The sequence below is a fragment of the Prinia subflava genome, chromosome 12, assembly GCF_021018805.1.
Source record: "Prinia subflava isolate CZ2003 ecotype Zambia chromosome 12, Cam_Psub_1.2, whole genome shotgun sequence".
Lineage (NCBI taxonomy): Eukaryota > Metazoa > Chordata > Aves > Passeriformes > Cisticolidae > Prinia > Prinia subflava.
Window position 1 is genome coordinate 15,640,497 of NC_086258.1, and position 18,568 is coordinate 15,659,064.

General features: G+C 41.3%; 1 protein-coding gene across 1 annotated transcript; it reads right to left on the minus strand.

Annotated features, from left to right (window-relative positions):
- Window positions 1-10,315: 10,315 nt before the first annotated feature.
- PCTP (phosphatidylcholine transfer protein) lies at window positions 10,316-17,779 on the minus strand. Its single transcript, XM_063409039.1, has 6 exons — window positions 17,596-17,779; window positions 15,667-15,784; window positions 13,269-13,348; window positions 12,765-12,936; window positions 12,046-12,113; window positions 10,316-11,520 (listed from the first exon to the last, which is right to left on the minus strand). Exons 1-6 carry the CDS (start codon window positions 17,758-17,760, stop codon window positions 11,455-11,457), a joined length of 669 nt encoding a protein of 222 aa, XP_063265109.1. The 5' UTR covers window positions 17,761-17,779; the 3' UTR covers window positions 10,316-11,454.
- Between the last annotated feature and the right edge of the window lie 789 nt (window positions 17,780-18,568).

An 18,568-nucleotide genomic window follows, 5' to 3' on the forward strand; every position in this document is an offset into this window, starting at 1 on the left:
GCTGACACAGTCAGAAGTACACAGGAGTCAGAGCAGGTAGTGGTGATTTACAACAGCCTTAGCATTGTCTCAAAGGCCATAATGTCGGGGGTTTAGTCTGTTTGTCTTTATTGTTTTGTTCTGTGGGGATTTAGCTGTTTCAGTACTCATCAGGATTATATTTTAGAATCTCAGTGCTGTGCTGTCCAGTTTCATGACTCACAGCATCTGTTACTGCATAGTGGCCAAAGGTCCTCAGAAATTATTAAAATTGACCAGAGAGAGAGAGAGAGGGATAATTCCCTTTTTGTCTGGTGCTGAATGCCACAGAGAAATGAAATAACACAAAGTCCAAGTCACTCACAAAGGTGGGGTGGGGGATTGTGAGGAAACAACATTAATAAGTGTAAAAAAGCCAAACAAACCTCTACTTTATACCCAGCACAGATTCTAAGAACAAATGAACATCTTCTCTGTGACCACTGAATATGTCATCATTTCATCCTCACTTTGTAGACTTGGCTGAGAAACAACTTGAAAGTGAATACTGCCACACTCCCACTGTAACAGAAGCTGCATCCATATGATCTGTGCACAGAAAACACTTCGCTCACAGCTTTTATGGCTCCTGACAACCCTTAGAAGCCTCTGTGTTCCTAAAATGGACATGGGACAACGTGAGGCTGGAAATATAAAACATTTTGTGGGATTTAGTGCACCAGTTCACCCCCAGCAGTCTCTCTGGGGAGGAGAATATCAAAGGTCCAGAGAAGAGTCAGAATTATCTGAAGAACAGTTTAGAAGACAGACAAGAACATAATCTATCAATATAGCCCTCTAAACATTGTCCTGAAATTTTAAAGGTATATGATTGTATCTTTCTTTTTAATCTGAATTTTAAATCATATAATCATCATCTTAGAGTGGCTTAGGATTTCATGAACAGACATTATTAGATATGGTTTTAAAGGTTGATTTAAGGGGTTGATTTTCCATCAATGAAAGCATGAACATGGGATATTTTAATAGAAAAAAAATTATTTTCCTTAGGATCACTGATGAGAAACTTAGAAGAATAAATGTTCCAGAGAATGAACACTCACATTATTATTATAAGTTCTAATATAATAGAACTGGTGAAGTATAGCAGACAGTGTGGTGCACTAACCCTGGTACAGCACAGCCATGGCAATGAGCCTGTTCTGCAAGTACAATAAAGCAGAAGCAGCAATCAGCTTCCCATGCAAAGTCTTCTTCTTGGCAGATACAGCGCAGGAAATATTTTAAATATGCAGACTGCTCACGAGTGTTCTCATCTGCCTGGAGAGAAATTCATGACACCGTACATAACATATACATACACTCCGGGATGTGGACGATTCTCTTCAAAGTACACCATTTATTCCAGTATTTAGCTGATTAGGAGGGAAAAGACAGAACATTTTTGACAAATGTTAGTAATTTGCTGATTGCTGGATTTACTTACAGTGATGGCGAGTGTACTGAGTTGCTGCTGGAATTTTTCTACAAAGGACACCTTGATATGCTTCATTCATCTGGAACATGTGAAATGAATCACAAGGAACGGATGGAATTTTCAAGAGAAAAAGAAAACAATAAAACGCCCACCATAAAAACTAATTCTCTATAAATAATCTCAATCAGGAAAACCTTTACCCCTGAGACAACCCAAGGCTGCTTTTTTAGTAGCTCTTTCCCTTGTGACAAGAGCAAACTTTCCCATGCCACAAATCATCCCCGTCCATCATTTTGATACAATCTGAAGGAAAGTCATCCTCCTGTCCCAATGTGTCTCATTTTTTTCAGGCTCACATAGGGAAGTATTTGCATATTTGGTTGGTAAGACTTACTGAGTTTACAATCAACAGTTATGATCTTCGTGGCTGGTTTTTACACTTCAGCTCAGCAATTTCATTTTTGTAGTTAAGTCCTTGCTTAATTGATTTCTCAAACCGAATCCATTTCTGGTTATGTTCTCCTTCTGGATCAGCTTCTGCAGTTACCATTGTGTTGGCAAGTTTGAATGACATCAGTTGCTGTAGAAGAAAGATTTTGGTCCTTCCAAAGAGGACACAGGATGGATCAGTAGAGTACTGCTGCTTATTCAGGAATTGAATATTTGTATTCTGTTTCCTTGATGGAATGGCCTTAACTTTGTGAATTAATCTGACTCAATCTTTTCTAGAAGCTGATTTTAACTAAGTGTGACTTCTGAAGAGGCTGTTTCCTACATGCTTCAGCAGCCTCCCTTAGTGGATCACATCTCTCATTAAGGTCATGGAACAAAACCAGTGCAGACCCATCATTAACAGCTCCCTAACTGTCATTCAGTTTCTTATTCCATTGCTATGGTTGCAACAATAGGAAAATGTTTGACTTCAAAGCAATATTCTTGTACTAATGCCTATCAAGCCTGTTTTGATTGCAGGTTAGAAAAAACAAATAGTTTTTCTTCAGTGGGAAATAACTCCATTTGCTATTGCTTTGGCCTTATGTACACTGCAAATAAAAGAACCAGCTAATGGCCAGGTTTTTAGGTGTTCTTTTCAGTTTTTGGTAGCTTGAGGGAAGATGAATTCTTTGCCAAGCCAGGAGATTTGTATGCCTGGTGTGAGTTATTGACTGAATGAGTCTGCAGTGCACAAAGAATTCCAGTAATAAAAAGTTCATTCCCAGCTGATGTTATTGGTCATCCATCTCGGGCAGATGCTGGGAGACAGGAACTGACACTGATGCTGGGAAATATTGTATCAGAAGAGTCTGAATGAGGATTTCAATATCCACAGAGATGGGAGGGGGACAAGAAAGGGGAAGGGAGCAGCCAGGCTTGCAGGCATTTGCTCAAGAAAATCATTTCTAGGTACATCACTGCAATATCCTATGATGATAACACAGAGGTAAATGATTAGTTCCTGCAATCATTGCAGGAGTGAGGATGACTTGCAGGCTGAACGGTAAATCCAAGACAGGATTGGTTCTGGGTTCTTTTTACACACAACAGTGCAAAATGACAGCATTCCACTGGTTCTGTTGTTTTATAAAGGTCATAAAATGTTAGCCCAATACAGGGCCAAAGGAAATGAAGATTTGATCTGTAGTCTGCTTCTTGTAACACCAGAGGGCTGTTGCAGATCTCACCAGCACTCCTGTTTGGCATTTTTATTAAATTCAAGAAACAAATGTTACAAATTTGACTTGGATTTTACCATTTTTAGCATTCCATTTGCTATAGGGTGAAGTTGGGCTGAAGTGTACTTGGCAAGATCTTATTGTATTGTATGTCGCAAGTAGAAGAGTTTAAAAATAGAAAAATATTTGCTTTGAACTATGAAAATGTGTTGCTTTCCTCTTGCTCTCCTAGAAATAACTCTGAAGTATTATTCCTACTCTAGTTCCAAGCTATGTAATTCAATTAACTGAAAAACAAAGACAAAAAAGTATTACTTCTTATGGTGTACTTTCACCAGGGAAATTAAGACAGATATCTAAATTACATAAAACTGATTATACTAAGAGACTGTCACAAATGTCTTACAAAAATATGAGTGACTGCTTTTGGCAGCAGCATTTCATCCTTTGTCAATAAAAGAAAGCAGTTTTAAAATATCACATTTTGCTATGATACACAATTTATCAAACTACTTCATCTCCGTGAGATAGGCCATGAAGCAGCTATTCAGTTGCTTCAGTAAAAAAGCATAAATAAGAACTCATAGGTTTGATCCAAAGTAAAGACATGAGAGAAAATGTCATTTGTTTCATTTTTACTTTGAGACATGTTTGAAAACAAAAACAAAAAAACACCTTTGAATCCTTAAAAAAATTTAAATTTTAATTTAAACTTATAAATTTGCCTTCAGGGTAAAGAAAAAGAAATAAAAAGAGAACGGTTAAAGATTTCAGTTGAATGATGCTCATGCTGCTTACATTCAGTTTATCACCTTGCTCTAGAATATACTTTAAAAAAGAACACTATAGCTGAGGGAGTTTTCCCAATACTGTCCAAAATGATGAATAATTATCCTAACCTTTCCAGTTCCTGAGCAGCATCTCTATCTGGATGAAAAGTAATGGGTTTTAAATGAGAGAAATGCAGAAAAGATTTTTTCATGAGTCTTCTCCTGCAGATATTTTGACTCTACATTGTTCATGCCTGTTGTGAGCCATGCTTGAAGTTCTCTTTACACATTTTGAAATACCGGTCCAAATTTCAAATCAAAGGTCTTGTGGACTCTGATTTCGATCAAGTTTTGAACTATTTCAGCATGAATATTTTTGTTTAATTTCAACTTTCCTCCTACTGCAGCAGTAACAATTACAGCCATCAATAAACATGAAATACTCCGTGCTGACAGCCAAAGTTATTTTAGTCACATTCTACTTAACTGCACTCAGAGTCCATGCAGTTCAAATGTGTTTTTCCTTTGGCAGCCTTTTTTTTGTGGTTCAGAATAATTTCCCACCAAGTGTTTTATCAGCATCCAGAAGCTGGTCTCATAAAGCAAAACTTTAATTATAATTCTTTTCATTATGAGTCGAGGGACTAAATATTGACCAAGAAATTGCCTTAGTCTTGATTTTTGACAAATTTTTCCCATATGATCTCAGGAAAACCTTGATGGGAAACCATCTGTAAGCCACCTGAGAGTTCTGGGGGTATTATTTAATAGAGGGAAAGACAACCCTACCCTGCCTAGGGATTATTGGCTCACGGAATAACCCCTCTGCTCTGATGTTATCTCACTTTCTTAGCACAGCTTCTTTCATGCGTTTTGCCTGATTTTGGAGTTTTTCATTGTTGCAGCGTTACTTTACTCCATATAAGCCACAAACAGATCACAGGGCCTGACCAAAAGCCATCACGTCACTGCACAGAATCCTAAAATACTGTGAGCAGCAGATAGGAAATCTAATCTTTTAATCTCCTGCTTCCACGTGTTGTAACACAATTCTGCCTTTGAGCTGTTGGGCCGATGCTGGGTCTGGCACACAGCACTAGAGGGCAGTCCCATATTGCACTTCCAGGGAAACCATCCCCTCCCAGACACCTCTGATCCAGCCAGGAACTGAAAAAAACCCTGGGCAGGTGAGAACCAAAGCAAAGCTGCACTGTCCTAGTGCAGGACTTCACCCTGTGCAGGCAGTTGCAGACTGGAATTGTGAAAAAGTCATATTGTGTGGCTCTACGCAGATATTTACTATATGTAATATGCTAAGTAGAAAAGTTATACTGTATTAACATTAGAATAATGTAGTGAAAATAGTTTTGTAATTAACAATAAGTTGTAGTATAAGAGAAGCTGTGTATGTGTGTGATACTTTTTTTTGCTTAAGAAGAAAAATTCCTTAGCACAGAGATAACATTCACAGAGGCCCCTAAACCTTCTAGTGAAGAAGAATTTATGGCCTCTTATCCACAGAACCTAACTTTCTCAAGGACGTATACTCTCATGCGTTTTTTTTAATTAACAGAAAGCTTTTGTGACAAGAAACTGCTGAAAATGACTTGTTTTATGTAAGATACGAATAGTCATAAACCGAGGGCTTAAAAAAGAAAACTTCTCTTTGTTCTGGGCCCTTCTCCTTCCTAACCTTTGTGTAGAAGGGAGGGGGGACAGTAGTCCCGGGCTACCTTCTTTGCTCTTACTGTCTCATAAATTGTCCTACTCTAAACTGTTTAACTTTTATTATTGTATGTGTATTACTAATTTTTTTATATAACCATTATTATTTTTATTAAATTTCCAAAAATCACAAAGCGAGTAATTGGCATTTATTACAGGAATTAATATATCTAAGAACAAGGTTGGCAGTTCATCGTTTTGCTGAGTTTAATTATTTGGGGGAGACTTCAAACTTCCAGCTGCCAGATCTCAGGGTGTACTTGGTTTTTGAGCATTTTTGCAGTACTCACAGCTAGGGCACCAGTAAACAAATATTCAAAGATGCCTGTGACCACATGGGATGTGTTTTGTGTACACACATATGTGTTGGAGTAAGGAGGGATTTAATGAGATTTTAAAGGTAGTGCATTGAGGTTTCTGATTCAATTCACTGAGACAGTAAAACTGCATGGTAAAAATTATGTATAATATTTGCAGCAGAATTTACCTCTGTGGATGATTCTCACATAAACCTGAGTGAGGTCCTTCCTAGGAACTGAGAGTCCCAACTCAGAGTCTGCCTCAGTGCTTTCTTCAGTGATGGCCAGATCCTATTTTTTCTTCATATACAAAAGTGTTAGAAATGCACTTTAGTCTCTGAATAGCATGAATTAGGAAAGCACTTGGTTTTTTATAGCTAAATAAAATTTGTTTTTTCATTTTTTTTCCCAGTGTTTTTCCAAAGCTTCAGGAAAGTATCAGGAAAAAGGAAACCAAATGCTGATGTGACTTCTCAGATTAAAAAAAAAAAAAAAGGTACTGTGTCTGCATTGCTCCTGTTGTCCCTGCACAGACCAGTGAGCACTGTGTGCCCGGTGGTGCCCTTGATGTCACATGGTACTTGTGGCCCTTTGCAAATGCTTTGATATTCCTTCCTGGCTCTCCTGTGTTTGGGTACCCAGTTTCCTGTAGTCTTTCCTCACTACTGAGCTCTATTTACTGCCCTTTTCCAGGTGCTGCTTTGCCCTCAGTTACTTCCCATGCATGCCTTTCTGTGCCGAGGTATTTCTGCTTTCCTTCCCCCGTGCCACATTCCAGAGTCAGTGATCCTGCTGCCAGCTGACTCACCAGGCTGGCGGATGCAAGGTCATGCAGTAAGACAACCAGGCTGCCAATTTAGAACATCACCCACTGGATCAGAACACGGCAGTTTTGTTTGTCAGCATCCTCAAATTATCACTATCTGCTCTCTGAAGTCCATTAAGTAACGATCGTATTCCCTGCAGACATGGTCGTGTCTCTGGGTAACTACTGAAGCCAAATTTTGGGTAATACTACAGATATTTATTTCTACCCTGCAGTGCCCTTTTGGTTCCCACACTGTGGTGCTCCAATTCATTCCAAGTTTATGAGGCAGCATCATCAACACTTTGAAGAGATGGATATTTCTGTACCTTGTGCAGCCACCCTTCATCACAGGCAGAATCCATCCAGGGGAAAGGAGGCAGGATCCTTCCAAAGGATTCCTTCCTTCTAAAGGAAGTAGAGATTTGGAGCAAAGCCAGCGTTAAAACTCCTTAAGCAGTGTGAGAAGGGATGAGTGTCAAGTGCTGCCCATGCCACACAGCTGTGAGAGGAGGAGGGGGTTATTTGCTTCTGCAGGTTTAATACTTTGCCTCTGTTTTATCCAGAGTATTAACTGCTCTGCAGCAGTGGAAAATGCTGATAGTAGTTGAAAAAGGTTAAATTATTTCACAAAAGTAAAAATACTATTTTCCTCATTTTTGATGACAATTGGAGCATTGTGCCCATTTTCTGCCCAAAGCTGAAGATTTATTTTCCTTGCTGCTGTATCTTTCTTAACATCTTTCTCTAGCTCCACTTTATTTTTAGTAATTAATAATTAAAAAGGGTGAGGAAAATGAGGTGGGGAAAGCTTAAGTATTTTGTACTTGCATTCGAAACAAATCCAATAACTATTTTTAATGTATGTTTTAAAACCAAGTGAAAAGTTAGAACTTATTTATTCATGTAGTCTACCATATTACAGATTTCCCCAACACTTGAAAAAAAGTAATTGCTGTTTGTGGGACAATGTAGGTGAGGTAGACAAAAACACGATTTTGCTTGATAAACAGCAACTGACAGAGTGGAATCCAAAGTGAAAGGCTCAATATTTGTCCTTTTAACCCACCTAAAAGCCTGTGACATCAGAATAAGCTTCTACAGCATTTGCAATTTCCTCTGATATCCCCAGTAAAGCAGAGGAACTGTGTGGATGTTTCACTACCAAAAATAGACCCCACAGTCCAAGCCTGCTGGGATTTCATTCCTTTGATCTCTGCTGGGAAACCATTGAAGGTGTTTTACTGAAACTCCCATTCTGAGGAGTTAAAAAGGAACTGTTTTTATTTTCCTCCTTGTTTGCAGCTGTAAGCAACAAACTTACTCCCAAACAAAATAATATTTGAGTTGGAACCTCTGCACAAGGAAAAGGTGGAGCAATGCAGACTAATAGATATTTTTTTTGGCCTTTCAAAATATCAGAAGAAAACAGGAAACAGCAAAAATTGAAGTTATCTTATCTAGAATGCCCTAAGAACTTCATGTTTCCATTAGTACCACTGGGCTAAACTAACACAGTTTTGCAGCTTTACAAATCAGAAGACAGTCCCATTTCCTGGGACTTAGGCAAACATTTGTGTTCCTTCATTACTTGGCCCAGAAAACCAAAACATGCAATTTGCATATTTCAAAATATCTCTCTGCTAAATGGAAAAAGATACTAATGCCCCTGAAAAACTGCCCTGTTGTTTAAATGGAAGATTTTATTATAAAATATACTGAATATGCTTTATTACATAATTTTAAACAAAAACCATAGTCTGTTTTCAGAATGCTCTTGCCTTGCTTAACACTGACCAACACAATTTCATATTTACTACTGTCATTTCAGTCCAATTTTTATTCCTCCCCCGCATTTTTTTTTTTGATTTCAACAGTTACAAATTCCAAAAGCAGTAATTCCTATTCCCACATAAATACAGATCCACAGATCCAAATACGTATTTTGGGAGGGCAACCATGAACCCATGCAAGATTTTTATAATACATTAAAATAATAGATGGGCAGAAGATGATCCTTGAGAGTGATGTTTGTGCTCCCTTTGGAGCAGGAAGCAGGGCCAGGTTGGTAGCTCAGTGGGCTACGATGTCAGAGGGTCAGATCACACCCTGGGATTTGGGCTCATCCCAAATGTTGACACAGTATTGAAAGGGGAAGGGAAAGGGGAAGGCATGTGACAGTAAAGGACATTGTATTCAGCAGTAAATGTCAATTGGAAATGTCCATCATTGGGCTGGGGACAGCAAAGTCCACCGTGGGATCAACACAACGATTTGTTCTTCTGTTCTTCTAAATAATGAATTGGGCTGGTAATAAGCCCAACTTTGAAGTGCTACATTAACAAATGGCATGAGAAGGGGGTTTCATGTGTTATAACCCTGTGCACCAGAATTCAAAATGTGTGGTGACTTAACAACTTTCACTGCAGGTAAATTCCTACTCAAGCTATAAAGGCTGACATGATATATGTATAATTTATGGAAGATGAGTATTTAATCAGTCATTAATAATGCTCTAAAATTATTTAAGAATGTCTTTTCATCCAAAGACTGAAAATATCAACTCTTACTAGTCACAATCTTCCATTTAGATATGAAGCTGACACAACGCTGGAACTTTTCTTCCCTAGTAATACAAGTTGGGTGTAGTAACCCAGACTGAAGTGTCACTGCATATTTATGTTACTTTAAAAGCCCACAGGGAACCAAAGATAAGATCTGATGTTGCTTTCATCTCACATCATTGCTTAGTTGCTTGTAAACGGTGGAAAAACTGGTTTTAGCATCTGCTGTTTAATCAAACGTGTTTTAATTTAGAAAGTTGTGCACAGCACAAGAAGCTGCCTGTGCAATGGTTTCAGCATGGATATGTGAGCAGAGACCGTGTGTGCCACACACTCAGTGCGGGGTCTGTAGGAAATCAGATTTTCAGTGCACTGACAATGGATCCATTCAGCCTCCTGAACTCTCAGCCTCGGTGTCTCAGCACACTGCACACACAGGGATACTCTGTCCTGGTGACAAGTAACTAAGACAAAGTGGATTCATGATTATAAAATGCTTTCAGTCTTTCTCCTGCTTTCATTTCCTTAAAGACTAAACAAAATTATAGTTTGTCTGGAGAAAAAGAACAAAAAAATGACCTCTTTTGTACATGAGTCCTCTCTGTGCACATACTCAGCTCGCTAGGTACACATTGCTTGTAAACATTTCAACTCAAATTGTAAGGTAGATTAACAATTACAGGTAAGTTTTGGAGTATTGTGGCAGAGAGCTCAGTTTTGTTCAGAAAGAACTGGTAATTAATTAATTTGCATCATTGTTCCAGGAAGATCCATCCTCAGATAGTCCCTTTTTAAAATTTTGTTATATCATGTTGTATAACACTGTAATATTCAATCCAAGTCAAAGACATTGAAAAATGCCTGAACTGCTGTCAGAACACAAGAATCCTGCTTAGTTCTAATCCAACTTATTCTTTCAAAATCCTTTAAAAATAAGGCAGCTCACAATATCAGCCTGTCACATGTGACCTGCCCAGCATGGCACTCTTAAATCCAGGAGACAGAACAAGAACACTACATGGACAAAATAATGATTTATTGGACGCAAAAGTATTTACACAAAGTATAAAGGCAATAATTTCAATTGTTTATTTTTTAACAAGACAAAGCTATTCCATTACCAGACTTATTCAGAAACAGGATTAGATTTAGGAACAATTTAGAATATTTTAAATCCCTGAGAATTATGCCCCCTTATTCTTTTATGCGCTCCCTGCCCCCCTCCCCCCACTAAAAAAGGTGCTGGAAATTTAATTTCCTGATCAGTTAAGCTTTTAGTGCATCACTATCCATTCTTTATATCAGCATGAAATTTAAAAATGCAAGCAAGCCCAAGTTTCACATCAAGCTCATCCACATTCAGTGCAAGCACCCAGTATAAAATTACTTCCAGTTTCAAGTTGATATCCAAGCTGCCTGATAGGTAAGGCTACTGACTCTGAAGATAAAACTTGTTCCCCTTAAATCAGATGTTCAAGAAGTCACTTCCTCCTTTTTCTTCTAGCTGGACACAGCTAAGGGTTTTTACTTTTCATGCAGAAGTGTGGAGCTGTGAATGCAAGGCCTTAGGCTTGATCATTTCACATCTGGATTTAAGGGAGCTTAGCATCACAGACTTCCAGTTCATACTGCATATTTCTAGTTATTTACCTCATCCTTCAGCATTTTTTAGGTTTATACCAGGCAGAGAGTTTAAGAATGACAAACTTAGGTAGCAAAAGCATTTCCTCCTATGCAATTCAAGCTCCATTACTGAGTTTCAGGAGGAAGGTAACAAAGGCAGATCCAGGGGTAACACATGCAGACAATTTGCAGTCCAAGTTCAGACATTTTTCTAGTAAGATTGTTGCCTCTTGTGCAAGGATGTGACACATCCATCACAGAACTCCTCTAGATGACACCTGACAACCAGCATAAGCAAAGCACGGGGAACAAGGCTAAACTGGAGTACTCTCAAAAGCTGCAGCTGATGGTGGTGTTACCTTGCCAGTGGACAGCTCTTCACGTGGAGATGGAAAAAAAAATCTAATAAATCTCAAGACATAACTCAACTAAAATAAGATTCTTTCCAATATTAGAGGTAGATTGTAGCCAGGGTAATATGTAATGGCTGCTCCTATAAGAGCAGAGATCTATGAATCAAACGAGATCAATATCAACGCCTATGTGCTCTTAGAATACTTAAGGCAAGCTTTCTGTATGTCCTTCAGGAAAGCAGGTACACCACTCTGTAAAGAGAAAGGCAGACAAGTTATCCTTGCATAATGAAATCAATAAAAACTATAAGCAAAAAGAGAATTCCTATTATATAGATCAAGATCTTCAAAGAGATACAGTTCTAAGATCTAATATACAATTATCTAAGATACAAGTCTAAGATCTGGTACACAGCATCCATCCATTCCTTGAATACTTCAGGAACAAACTGCATTATTGAAGTTTGCTTGTCCTGAGGCTATTCATATATGCTCTGAAACACAGATTATTTGGGGTTTGCTGCAGAAATTTACCTGCCTGGTTGACAAACCAAAGGAATTTGATAGGAATTAAAATAAGCAAATTAATTAGGACTATTGTCATGAGAGCATACAGTAGTGAGATTGTAAATATAGGACTGTGTAAAAGCTAGGAAGGCTGATACATGTTTCAGAAAAAATTAATTCTGCCCAACACATAAAAGATGGGTATGACTGCAGTGAATTTGTTGTTTGAAACAGATTAGCCAAAGATCATTGTCAGTAACCTTTTCTTACCTTGGCAGCCCAGTTGACCAGCCAGGATGGAATCTTGCCACCAGGATTATCAAAATAGTACATACAGACTAGAGAGGAGAGAGAAGTTACCAGGCAGTTACCTGAGACTCAGCTCTAACAGACTGTGACAGAAGCTCCCAGAGCAAGACTGAAGCACCAACTACAACAACTCTGCTCTAAATTCTGCACAAAATAAGTCAACTTGTCCTGAAGTGAAATGTGAAGTAAATACAGGCATTCCTAGTCAACCTCTGGGAAGCTGACAGAGCCACAACAGAAACTGAGATTATTGCAAACAACTTATGGCACCCTGTCTTATAAAATAAGGCTGCCTTTAAAAGACTAATTTCAGACAGGAGTCAAGCTCTCAGCAAACCCTTTAATCTGTACATCTGTCAAACACAATACTTGAATCATTGCTGAGTTAAGAAAATTGCAGCAGAGTCTCCCCAGCTGAACTGTCTGGCAGGAAAAGAGGTGCAGACTGGTGGTGGGATGGGAGGGCAGAAGGAAGTGGTCAGTAGAACTATTCTTAACCACCCAGCCCAGCTGCTAAATAAAAAGATTTTTCACAGTAGTGCACTGACTGGACATTTCCAAAGGTTTAATTCATTTTAAAGTAACCATTGGCTTAAAATTTCCAGTCCCCCTCTTTGTATGTTTTGCTAATGCATACATTCCCTGGCTATATGACTTGTCACATTTTCTTGACCTCTTACCTTTACATCCAGCCTTGCCATCACTTTCAATTAGCAGGCTTTGTTTATAGCTTTTAACTCTGATAATACCAGGCTTTTCAGGGCACTGAGGAACAGCCACACTTTTTGCTAACACAACCCAGATCTTCCTGCCATCCACATCCATCTCCCGGCATTCCCGAATATAGACATACTGCATTGCAAGTTGAGGAGGCACGTCAAAACAATGTCACTTTGAGGGATGAGGAGTTGACAAGTGAATTCCATCACAAACAGCAGCTCCTTCAAGTTATTTCTCATGTCCCTACAGGACTCAATCCTGCAGAGCAGTAATTCAGCTATGTGAGCTCTAGCTCTGTGTGGGAAGAGACACCCACACTCCTCCTATGCCATATATACTCATGTGACAGGAGGACTGCAGGATCTTAGATCAGTGCAGCAGAGTGATGGAATCAGATCATTGTTGGGATTCCTGGATGACCAAGTGGCAAAAAGTGCAAAAGGAACAAAAGCTTGAAAGGATACATCTCTGTTTGAGAGAGGAAAAGGGTACTTCACTTCCCAGTAGATTACTTTTTCACCATCGTATGTTTCCTCATACAGTTCTATGGTTGAAAGAAGAAGACTGTTAGATATTTTTAATTTCTACTGCAACAGAAATATAGATGGCATCAAGAACTGCTCAGATTTCTGACATGAACACATTTTACATGCATGTAAAATGTCAAAATGATGTCAAAATTGTTATGTATGTAGAATTTTAGCAGTAAGAGGCATTAAGAAGTTCTGTATCCAACCGGGATTGTTCAGGAATCAAATACACAAAAATAAGTTGACTCTTTTTCTGTGGCTATTGGATTAATTGGGGGAAAAACAAACAAACAAAAAAGCCCAAAACAAAACAAAAACCCAGAACAATAAAAGCAGAACAATTCTGGGGGAAGCACAGCCAAATTTCTTTTCCAAAAGTTTGCTCATTCAGAGCCTTTCATCTCAACGTTTTTCTCTCACTTGTGCATGTTCTGCACAATTCTAAGTCACAAGTGCAATGTGCTTTTTCACAGGCATGTCATTGCCCTTGTAACTTATACTGAGTTAAGATGGAACTAGGATGAGTGCAGCTTTCTACAGAAAGACATCTTCATACAGAAAGACATCTGAAGACATCTTGCATGCGGGATTAATGAATTTTGGAAAAGCTGTCAGGAATTTCACAGCAGTATATACATGCAAACTAGGATCCTGAGCAGCTTATGAGCCTTCATTACACCACCTTCAGTCTGCCTGGAAACTCCTATCAGAAGGCAGCAGAACATGGAAAGAAAGTAACCTAAGAATAGTGCCTAAAACATGGCAATGACTCAGTCAGAGAGTAGTCTGGCATGAAGGAGAGAAATGAGTTCTATTCAGCCCACATAACTGAGTTTGAAAATCCATCTCCAGTCCATCAGCTGCCACTGTGAGGGCAATGGACCTGACAAGCCATAGGGCCAAGCCAGGGTGGACTGCTGGAGTGAAGAGAGTGTGATCCAGAAAGGTGCTTCACCTCAACAGTCACAGTGGTCTTTTCTTCCTTGAGAACTGACTTGTGCCTGAGGTACTCTATATCCTCCGGAGCCAGGTTTTTCAAAGTGAGGCCAGAATAAACTGATAATCTCATTGATAAGGCAAGAACAGTGCCCCAGATGGGAGATACTTTCCCACGGAAACAGCTTCTCCTCTTCTGCAGCTGGAGCACCACTGGATGCACCTGGTGTTTCAATAATCCACAACATTTTATGTTTTCCACCAGAGGTCACTGGAGCATTGGGTTATTCACTTTACTTTCATGTCTAACCACAGAGATTTCCTTTTTCAAAGGCACCATGAAACTGTTTTAAAGAGACCATTACAACTGTTATTAGCTACCTCATACCTACACAATAGGTAAACCACATCCCACCTGCATTCACTTCAAAGCAGAATACAGTGCATTTTAATTAATAATCTGATTTCATTTAGCATCACACAAGAGATCAGAAGTCCATTCTATCCATAATAGGCATAGCAGCACTGACTGCTCTGACTCACAGCCTGCTCTGACTTCAAGCACAGGCTTAAAAAGAAAAGGCTCCCCTTTTAATCTTTAAAATAAATGGATTACTGGATGTCTGCATCAGCTGAACCCTTACCTTGTTACTGCTGACTTAAGATGTTTTACCACCATATGGATATTCAGGTTCAATGCCCTTTTTCAAAGACAACATTAAATAAATGTAACTAATTTAGTTATTCCTTTCTCTGTAAAAGCCTGAAGTTACCACGTATTCTCTCGATACACCCATTCCTGACTGTAAAAGGTGCCAAGAACAACCAATGCTTTCAGGAAAAGATATTCCATCATGCATCAAACTGGTGGAAGCTGAGGAAAAAATTTCACAATGAGAACAATCAGCCTTTGAAATGATCTCCCCAAGGACAAATTTTAAGACTCAGCTGAACAGGGTGCTGGGCCATTTTGTCTTGACTGTGCTCTCACCAGGGAAGTTTGGACCAGATGATCCCAGAAGTCCCTTCCAACCTGCTCTTCTATGAAGCACTGCTCCACTGCCAAATGCAAAGATGCTCAAAAGGCACCACCTCCCCAAGACAGCTACTAAAATTTAACCTAAGCATTACAACTAGAAATTACAAGGTGCTCCAGCATAACCAGTGATGCCAATCATATGCTTTCACCAACATGGAAAGAATTCATTCCAGAGGAAAGATAAATACTGTTGAGACATTAGTGATTCCATATCAGTGTTTATTTGTATATTTGCAGAGAGCAATCTTATCCCAAAAATCTTTGGAGGCAGTAACTTCAAAATATCTTTGAGGAAAGTTTTAGTGGAACAACCAATGTGGACTCCAGCTTGCTTTTACCCTGCCTAGATGAGCTTACCTTTAACATACTGATCCCACTCTTTTCTGAAATCCAAGTCCATGTAGACATCTGCACACAATTTTGGGGGAACGTCAGCAAGACCACCAAAGATTTTATATTCATAAAGTCCTGATTCCTGTGGAAACGGAATGAGGAGGAAAAGTCACACAGGAAAGGGAGGTACACTGCATGGAGAGCAGCTGAAGGAAGTTAGGTGGGGCAAAAATTACAAATATGCTCAAGAGCTGTGAAAGCAAGTGTTCAAAAAACAATGCAAGATTCAGTCTTTAACCTCTCAACTTTTTGATCTATACATGAAAGTTTAAATCCAGCCAGGCTGACCTGCCCTGCACAGTGGCTGTTCCTTCCCTTACACCAGTACCCTTTTACTTCATCAGGAATTCCAGAAGTAGCAGCTTTCTTCACAAATGCAGTCCCCTTTTCATCTCCAGTGGCCAGTTTGGATTAAATCGTGCCCACACTGAGGTTTACCACAAGCATTAAATTCTTGTGGCAAGTTAGTTATGCTTACACAACAGGCTGGGATACTTCAGAAGCACACTTTAGCAAGAATGCTTTACAAATGCTTACATACAATGCACTCTTATATCTGCCTTGAATATTTATCAGCTATTTTCTTTCAGAAAGGGGTGTGGTGCAGGATATGTTCTGTTTTAATGTTACTTTCAACATATGGCAATTCCATCTGTGCCTATAGAGCAATGTTTGTACCATTGTTAGTATGAGTTCAAGACTAAATTAAAACAATGAGAGTATTTCAAACATACAGTGTAGAAATAAAATCCAAGCATTCCCAAGGAAAGGAAGAGAAGGATTATACAACACTCTGTTAGTGATTAGATGAATTTTCTTCTTTTCCTCACCTTCAAAAACCAACTCTAGAAGATGAAGATTTGAAGTACCAGAAAAGAGTAATGTGAGCAAGAAGCTTAAGCTACTCATCTTCTACAAAATTGTCATGCAAAGAACAGCATGAAGTCCAGAAGGAGTTGAGAGGAAACTACGATCACTCGGTTTAAAATTAGGATTTTATATATATATTTATATATGGATTTAGAAGTCAGTAAAAAATAATAAATCTGTCAGAATGGAAACACTATCAATCACAAGCCAGTTCCTAAACTACTGAAGTTCTTCAAAGAAGTTAATCCCCCCAAAAGGGGAGAAAATGTCATTCCAACCATTTCTGAACCATCTCCTGATTTTAGAAGGGAGAACGGTGGAAACTCAGAGTGACGGGAGCTCTGGAGAGAGGCAGGCAGGGGCAGGGTCCCTGGAGAGCGGGATGCTGTGACACGGGCAGCGCTCCGGAGCAGATGTTCAGGGACAAATGTTCAGGGACAGATGTTCAGGGACACGCTCCCCCTGTCACAAACCCCTCCCAGGGGGCTCGAGAGGTGGCACATCCAACACCCCGGCAATTCCCTTCCAGCTGCTCAAAGCTCGGTCCCCAGCACGGAGCGCGGGTCACTGCGGCCCGGCAGCTTTCCCATCAGCACTTAATGGCATTAGCAGGAAAGCCGCTTTCTGCGAGCCTGGAGAAACCGAGCCCGGGCCTGTGCGGGGAACCGGCGGCTGCGGGCGGGCAGTGCGGGCCCCGCGTCCCCGTCAGCATCGCCCCCGTCAGCATCGCCCCCCGTCCCCTTCACCATCGCCCCCTTCACCCACCGCCCCTTCACCATCGCCCCCGTCACCATCGCCCCCGTCACCATCGCCCCCGTCCCCTTCACCATCGCCCCCGTCACCCACCGCCCCCGTCACCATCGCCCCCGTCCCCTTCACCATCGCCTCTGTCCCCGTCACCATCGCCCCCCGCCTCATTCACCACCGCCCCCGTCCCCTTCACCATCGCCCCCTTCACCCACCGCCCCTGTCCCCGTCACCACCGCCCCGTCCGCCCGGGCCGCGCTGCCGGAGCCCGCCCACCTCCTGGTACAGCCGGTAGATCCGCACGCCCATGGTTTCCACCAGGAGCTGCCAGGGCCCCGCCGCGGCCGGCGCCGGCTGCTCCAGCTCCCGGCAGGCGGCCCGAAACTGCTCCTCCGAGAAGCCCCGCGATAAGGGCTCCTCCACCTGCGGCGGGCCCGCCATCCCCGGCGGCCCCGGGCTGGCACAGCCCCGGTCCGGCCCGCCCCGCTCCGCCCCGCGGCCGGGCCCCGCCGAGCCTGCGGGCCGGGGAGAGGGCTCGGGGGGCTGGGGGAACGCGGCGGGTCCGCATCCCTGCCCGGCAGGTGCGCTCCGTGCGCCGCCCGTGAGGCGGGGGCTCGGTGCTGGTGACATTTCAGTCTCGGTGGCCTTTCAGTGTGTGTGACATTAGCCTGCTGCCAGGACGGGGACAGGTTCCGTGGGTGAGACGGTCAGGGCTTTCCTTTTGGGTGTTCCCTAAGGACACAGGTTGAACACTGTGGGCGCGTGTGTTTGTGTGTCTTCACATTTTGAAAGGCAGTTTTCCTTATGGACTGTACAGATGACAGTATTATATAAAGAACCCGTAACTGCCATACAGCGCTTGGCAGGTGAGTGTGGCCCTGGCACAGCCCCCCGAGGGCTGGCAGCCTGGCAAAGAGCAGGGGCAGCAGCCTCTGGCCCATGGCAGGGCTGCACTGCAGTGGGCAGGATGGAAGGGGACAGAAAACTTTCACTGGGATGAGCTCCCAGGCAGGAGGAATCCCCTGGCAGGAGAAACCCCCTGGCAGGGACACATTTTGCACCTTGCAATGCAGTGACCCCACCTATCAAACTCAGCTCTGCAGTGACACCACCTATCAAACTCTGCCAAAGCATTAAGGCCTTCAAAACTTGCAAAACGGCAGGTTTTCTCCTGAGAGCTGTAAATCTGTTTTCATTACAGCTTTATTCTGCTAATTCCTGTGGGATTTTCCTGCTGAACGCTGTGTCT